We start from the raw sequence: 7,561 nt of genomic DNA, 5'->3' as shown, positions 1-7,561 counted from the left end.
ACAGAGGTCTTGATATGCCCAGTGAATGACAGAGGTCTTGATATGCCCAGTGAATGACAGAGGTCTTGATATGCCCAGTGAATGACAGTGTTCTTGATATGCCCAGTGAATGACAGAGGTCTTGATATGCCCAGTGAATGACAGAGGTCTTAATATGCCCAGTGAATGACAGAGGTCTTGATATGCCCAGTGAATGACAGAGGACTTGATATGGCCAATGTGTGACAGAGGCCTTGATATGGCCAATGTATGACAGAGGTCTTGATATGCCCAATGTGTGACAGAGGACTTGATATGGCCAATGTATGACAGAGGCCTTGATATGCCCAATGTGTGACAGAGGACTTGATATGGCCAATGTATGACAGAGGCCTTGATATGCCCAATGTGTGACATACAGTATGTCGAAACATACATGATCCAAGCAGGTTTTTTTGTATGCTTTGTTATCATTATATTAGGCACTGATAAAATACAGTATGCCCAACTAAGCTGAAAATAGCTGTTGTGGTTCATTAACTTCAGTCTGCGTAAAGTATCATTGTAATCTCAATATTGCGTATTCTCAATGATGTGCATCTGTCTAAGAAACTTTAACATACTGTATTTATAAACATACTGTTATACACCTGTATGTTATGACTTCTGTCTGCTGATCATAGACTTATACATGTCATCTTAAACTCTGAAAATGTATTGCAATTCAGTATAGACACTTGGCTTGATCAGTTGGTTTGATGTATTATTCAAATGAACTTAGAACTTTTAGATGACTTTTTGGCAGTCCTATTCAATTCGTTTTTCAATTCAGTAAATCAATATGTAAGTAACATAACATAGATGTGTACATAGAGAAACCTATGACAAGGTAACCTTTACAGGACTCCAGGAGGAAAGCATGGTGTATGGATAATAAATGGATAATTGGGAAACAAAAGCAAAGTAACTGAACTAGGGAACACAGGTAGCTTCCTGTCTTTGATATTACCTACATCTTGCCTGTAAACAATCCTTAGACAAGGCTAAAAAAGACACCTGACGATGTGGGCCCTGATTACCTTGATGAGCTTAAAGTCTTATGTGTCTGTGTGTGTGCATGTGTGTGTGTGCGTGCAAAATTCACTTAATTTGACCATCTGTGCATGCTAAAGGAGAGAGAAGAAGAGTCCTCCAATCCTATGTGATCCTTTCAGCTATTCAGTCTCTCTGGCTCTGTTACTTGGGTAGGACCTCGTAGCTTCCAGAAGCCTCATCTACGAACCCCATAAGAAATTTGGTTTGATCCTTCTATTGAAGAACCCAGTAAAGAAGATTGATTTAGAGGCTGAATTGTTGCTGAGTTTTCGTAAGGTATGCACCCTGCTGAACACCCAAGTTTTCAACGGTAATCAGACAGAAGCACCGATGGATGAGCAGGTCTATCCACACTTACTAGGCTAAATATTTGGTTTTGTATCTCTTTATTGAAATCACATCACAAACTGACATTTTTAATCTAAAGTCTTTTTCAACGTCTGGACATAAAAAATGGGTTGTTCCCCATCCAAAGGTCATCTCTTCCCAGGGATCCCAGATGGGGTACACAAGGCTCTGCTGCCAATACAACCAGAGGTGGGTAACATCAAGCCTGTTGAGGGAGAAAACCAAGATATTGACAATACGGATATTGACGAAGAAGTGGAGGAACTCCCACTATCAGCTGAAGAGGATAATCCTATGGCCGCCCTGGGAAAAGTAGCGGACATGGCCCCCAACACAGCCGTTGTGTCAAACCTAGGGGCCGTCTCTCAAATAGAGGTCAAAATGACATCACAGGTGAGAGACACACAGAGTGAGGAGTTACTGGAAAAACAGGCAAAAAAGGTCAAGAAGCGAAAGAAGAATAAGGGCGTGAAACAAGGCTGCCGAAAAGAAAAGGAGATAAACACCTCAATCATCCAGGGGAAGGTGGACCTTCCCATGCACATGGTGAGAGCTCACCAGGCCGCCTACGAATACCTGAACCCCAACATTTCCAAGTGTGAGACCCTGCTGGGGCTGCTGGACCAGGCCGCCCAGACCCAGCTCTCCCTGCAGCCCATGATGACAGCCATTGTGATGCGCTTCGAGGAGATCAACCAGGCCCTGGAGGAGATGGCTGATGAAGGGGAGCTGATGCTGAAGGAGCATGGAAATCACATGGCCTGGCCCTCCGAGATAAGAGACCCAGCTCCCACTCCCTCCAAGCCCATTGCTGACCCATCAGAAACCCCCCCAGACCTGCTGCAGCTGCTGCTCCAGCATTCTACTGAAAAGATGAAGCTGGTGGGGAGCTCGATCCAAGGCCTGGGAGACACCACTCTGGAAGAGGCGGCAGACTTCTTTGCCTCGCTATCTAGACTACTGGGAGAGAGGCTGCAGGCCAAGCGGGCAGTAGAGGAGCGTCTGACCCAGGTGTTGGCGCGCGTGGAGGCAGCTGCCAAGTGCAACCTCGATGACTTGTCCCTGCACAGCGAGGACAGTGGAATCGGGGGAGAGAACGAGTCACTGATGGGATCAGAGCGCCACCGTCGTCAGTGGGGGAGTTCTGGGTCCGGTGGCAGTGCACGCCCCACACCCCCAAGCCATTCACCTGACCAGGTATGCCTTAATGAAGGTGAGGAGGGGGAAGAAAACGAGGAAGAGGATGATGATGAGGAGGAGGATGAAGAAGAAGAGAGGTCAGGGAGGGTGCGGTCCAACTCATCCCCGCCAGACCCCATACAGAACACCAAGCACAGCAAGGGGCAGCCACCCAAACGACCCCAAACAGCTGTCCCCTTGGGCAGGCCGGTGAGACCACCACGGTCACTGTCCATAGAATCTCTACATGTTCAGGAGCTGCAACAGAAAGAACTGGACCAACAGACGGGAAACAACTCTCTGAGAAGATACTCTTCAGGGGGGCAGAGGGTTGCTAGATATGGCCTCAAAGGGTCCACAAAGGCAAACCAAGCACCAAATTCACTACCAGCGATAGCACCACAACCTCCTGGCCGCAACTCCGTCAAAAGACTCATAAACACATTCAGTGGTGGGGTGGACGGCAGACCAGGCCAAAGTCTCCCTAGTGCACACCTTAGGGGGTCTAGGAGCAGTGGAACTCCCCTCTTACCTGACATTGTCAGTGGTAACAACAATAAGAACATCTGGGCAGCAGAAGGTGGCGAGGGCCTGGATGATGACAACCTGCCCCCGCCTCCCCCTGAGGTCCTGATGGACAATTCCTATGAGAGCAATGAGGAAAACCCGGATGATGAGGAAGGGGAAGAGGAGGACACCGACAGTAGGGGCCACCCTGTGCCATGCCAAAGGAGCACCGCCTCTCAGCGCCTGAGGGCCTCATTGCAGAACATGACGGTGCTGCCCAACCGTGGAAGTGTTGGACCAATCAGACAGGATCCTGAGACGAGGGGTGGACAGCAGCCAGCATCTGAAGGCGACCAAGAGAGTGAGCAGACCGCCTCTCTCTACCATAAGGCCCGCAAGATCATCCACCTGCGCAACGCAGTTGAATCCGCTGCAAACAGATCTGACCAGGGGGTTCGAGGACCCCTTAGAGCTGGGGTGAGTCTCAGGCAAGGAAGCAGCAACCCCTATGAGGGGGAGTATTACGCCACCAGCATGCCACCGACCGTCCCACCAGTCTCCAGAGTTCGCCTACCACCTTCTTGTCCCTCTACACACCACAGACTACCAAGCCCCCCTGCTTTCGCACAGCCTAATCCACCCTCACGTCCATCCTCTCCCCGGGTCTTGAGATGGAGCAGGGAGGACAGTGGTGAAGACATGTCACCCTCAGTGTCCTTCAACGATGCCCGATCTGTGTTCTGTCAAAATAGCCAATCCAACTCCCAGAGCTGGACCCCCCACTATAGCTCTACGCTCCCCAGGCCCTATGGTGAGCCCTCCCGGGGAAGGCTGTCCACACGCGGTTCCCAGACTGTCAGTCGGCGCAGCCAGTCTGACCAGAGACCCAGCCTGACAACACAACAACAGGATTTGTCCAACCCGGGCACACCACGGGGCCGGACTCGAGGAAGTGATCCAAATATGTCCAAAAGCAGTGAGAGGTGAGTGTTTCCCTTTAGTCCCTTTGTCTAGCTACCAGTTTAGTGGATATTAGACCAAAGGCTTCCAAATTCATGTAAATGCAGAATTATGATCATATGTTAGAAAGTAGCCAAACAGAAAATGGCAGAGAATAGTGAATAGAAAAATAAACAGATACTTGAGTTAACCTACAAAAGTAGAAATTCAACTTGATAATATCTCAATGAACTACAGTATCAATGATCAAATCAAACTTTATTTATATAAGCACATTTCTTAAAAGGTAAGAGATGAAAACACAAGACGGTTTCTAAATTAGGAGACAAATACTATAACAACAACTGTGAAACTATGAGCTTGTTTGTTTTGCATGGCTTCTTCCAAAGGTCAATACTTTTGACTCCAAGTAGATGGTATCTGATTCCATCAGCTGTCACTCAGTGGGTGGGTGTATGTACTGTAGCAAGGCTCAAGCCATGCCCACCAGTAGTCTGTGACGCTAACAGACCTAGCTATCACCCATAGACAGTGATAGAGGCATCTAGTGGCCAAAAGGCCTTATTAGCATGGCCAGCGCCTTTGAGGGCTTCCACCATTTTAATGTAGTCAACTGGGTGGGACTTCCAACTTCATTGGCTGATCCATCATGGTGACCCTGTTGGAGTCATGTCCAACTGGGTCATCAGGAGAGATCAGCTTATCGTAAAGAAGAAAATGGACTATTTCGAAATGGAGATAGCCTCAATGGCGCTGCCCATGCTGTCACAGACACTATATATGGAACAGATTCAGAGAATAGTCCTCTATCTATCTCTATGCTATCATCTTCAGTTTAGAACATCATCCTAAAACAGAATGTGAATCAACAGTTGGTAGATTAATTTGAGCAACAATTTAGAATTACCATTCAGGAATTGAAATGCTCAATATTCAAATGAAAAGTTTTAAAAAAGTAAAGTAATCTCAAACTGTTAAAGTAATAAACAACTTGCCAAAGAGCATAGCGCAAACAAATGTTTATTCTACATTTCTCAACTGCAAATAATCACAACAACCTAGCTAGAAGTGTTTACTTGATACAAGAGCCATTCCGTAACATTAAACACTTTAGTAGCCCAAACCATTTTGATAAACAGATGTGACCTGAGATTTAACTTAGAGGCAAAACAAAATAAGTAGAACAAAAAATACGTGACACAGCTTACACATATGGCAGCCTACGCAATTTTCAAGCTTCTTTCAAGTCCTACAGACGCCTGAGGATTCTTCATAGGTGTGGTAACTGGTGTATTCAATGGCAACTAGAGCGAAACAAGTTCAGTGGCATTTTGATGGATCAGTTTTCCAGGTAGTGGGTGTGATCATCTGATTATTTCAGATACATCAACTTTGTCTATGTGGGTAAATAATCGTCATGTCACAGTAAATTCCAAAGTCTGCATAACAAACGTATGCTTAACAAGTTAGTCAATGGTCAAGTATTGAGGAACACAATCGTCAACGCAGAGTGTTGATTATCGAGATTGGATGTTAACATAGCAGTTGAGAGCGTTGAGCCAGGTGATAAAAAATGTTTCAAAATCAAATTTGGTCGATGTGCCCTTGAGCAAGGCACTAAACCCTAATTGTCCATTTAAGTCGCTATGGATAAGAGCGTCTGATAATTGACTTAGATGTAAAAAATATATATATACAGTGGGGCAAAAAGTATTTAGTCAGCCACCAATTGTGCAAGTTCTCCCACTTAAAAAGATGAGAGAGGCCTGTAATTTTCATCATAGGTACACTTCAACTATGACAGACAAAATGAGGAGGAAAAAAACATAAAATCACATTGTAGGATTTCTGAATGAATTTATTTGCAAATAAATTCATTAAAAATCTTACAATGTGATTTTCTTCTCATTTTGTCTGTCATAGTTGAAGTGTACCTATGATGAAAATTACAGGCCTCTCTCATCTTTTTTAAGTGGGAGAACTTTCAGAATTGGTGGCTGACTAAATACTTTTTTGCCCCACTGTATATTAACACAGTAGGCCAGAGAGTATCACAGGAATGTGGACACTTCTTACTGTAAAAAACTGAAGTGACACTTCTCAGCATATGATGAGGTGCTATAAGTTTAGCCTAATGTTAAAGCAGACGATCAATTTCAACAATGTATTTTATTGGTACATTTACCCTTCTTGAGTGTGAGTAATTAAACATGGGGGGACTGAGGACTGCAAATTGCAAAAACTTTAAATTCTTTATTTTCGTGCTTTTACACCTGCATTGCTTGCTGTTTGGGGTTTTAGGCTGGGTTTCTGTACAGTTTCTGTACAGCACTTTGAGATATCAGCTGATGTACGAAGGGCTATATAAATAAATTTGATTTGATTTGATTTTATATTTGAACCCAATACCTTGTTATCAGTGTTTCCATCACCATCACTCACTTACCCTATGTACTGCCTCCAGATTTACACAGAGACAAACCACCTATTTGGCCTAATCCTGGGTAGATTAGCTCTCCTTCCTCACTGCATCTCTCAGCTACCTGGTCCGCTACCCCATAATCCACGAAGACATCCACAACTAAAGCCTCTCCTTTTCCTGTTGTTTTATAGGATGGTCAATGGTCTTGTGATGGAAGGGGACAACCAATCAGATCCAAGTGCTGTTGATACTGATTTGGATCCTGAGCAGTAGTGCATGGCAGTCTGCCAGGGCAGAATCTACCAAGCGAATTAGAGGGTGAGGACTGAGCATAGAAAGGGATTATGGATTAGGAGGACTCTTAAGGCTAAGACTTCCCTTCTAATGAGAAGAGAAGGGGCTTATTCTAAGAAAGTGTGTTAGGTAATTGACCATGCTTCTCCCTCAGATTGCTTGACTGCAATGGAGAAAAGGTTGAAATACATTGTACATGTTTTGGTCTATCTATTACGTCATCTGATATGATGTTTTGTAATACAGTAATTATTGAAAACAAAAATCTATTTTGGCATATGTAAAATCAATGTAATATACTGTATTGAGGCCTCCCGGGTGGCGCAGAGACTCTGGGTTCGCGCCCAGGCTCTGTCGCAACCGGCCGCGACCGGGAGGTCCGTGGGGCGACGCACAATTGGCCTAGCGTCGTCCGGGTTAGGGAGGGTTAGGACGGTTGGGATATCCTTGTCTCATAGTGCACCAGCGACTCCTGTGGCGGGCCGGGTGCAGTGCACGCTAACCAAGGTCGCCAGGTGCACGCCTCCGACACATTGGTGCGGCTGGCTTCCGGGTTGGATGCGCGCTGTGTTAAGAAGCAGTGCGACATGGTTGGGTTGTGTATTGGAGGACGCGTGACTTTCGACCTTCGTCTCCCCTGAGCCCTTGCGGGAGTTGTAGTGATGAGACAAGATAGTAGCTACTAACAATTGGATACCACAAAATTGGGGAGAAAAAGGGGTTAAAAATTCAACAACAACAAAAAAAATATAAAAATGTATCCTGTATTGACAATGA

The 7,561-nt window shown here is 45.4% G+C and overlaps 1 protein-coding gene across 1 annotated transcript; it reads left to right on the top strand.

The window, feature by feature from the left end:
- Positions 1–1,195: 1,195 nt before the first annotated feature.
- Positions 1,196–7,195, top strand: pcare2 (photoreceptor cilium actin regulator 2). The gene is made up of 2 exons (XM_046299464.1): positions 1,196–4,091; positions 6,682–7,195. Exons 1-2 carry the CDS (start codon positions 1,528–1,530, stop codon positions 6,761–6,763), a joined length of 2,646 nt encoding a protein of 881 aa, XP_046155420.1. The 5' UTR covers positions 1,196–1,527; the 3' UTR covers positions 6,764–7,195.
- Positions 7,196–7,561: the final 366 nt, after the last annotated feature.

Source organism: Oncorhynchus gorbuscha, linkage group LG14 (genome assembly GCF_021184085.1).
Source record: "Oncorhynchus gorbuscha isolate QuinsamMale2020 ecotype Even-year linkage group LG14, OgorEven_v1.0, whole genome shotgun sequence".
Classification (NCBI taxonomy): Eukaryota; Metazoa; Chordata; class Actinopteri; order Salmoniformes; family Salmonidae; genus Oncorhynchus; species Oncorhynchus gorbuscha.
The sequence above is the reverse complement of the archived record's forward strand: the minus strand, read 5'-3'. Positions and strand labels throughout refer to the sequence as shown.

Excerpts from the sequence above, each read along its gene's own strand:
- pcare2 (XM_046299464.1), top strand. The coding sequence starts at position 1,528 with ATGGGTTGTTCCCCATCCAAAGGTCATCTCTTCCCAGGGATCCCAGAT. Across the intron at positions 4,092-6,681 it reads ATGTCCAAAAGCAGTGAGAG|GATGGTCAATGGTCTTGTGA; the intron begins GTGAGTGTTTCC and ends GTTGTTTTATAG.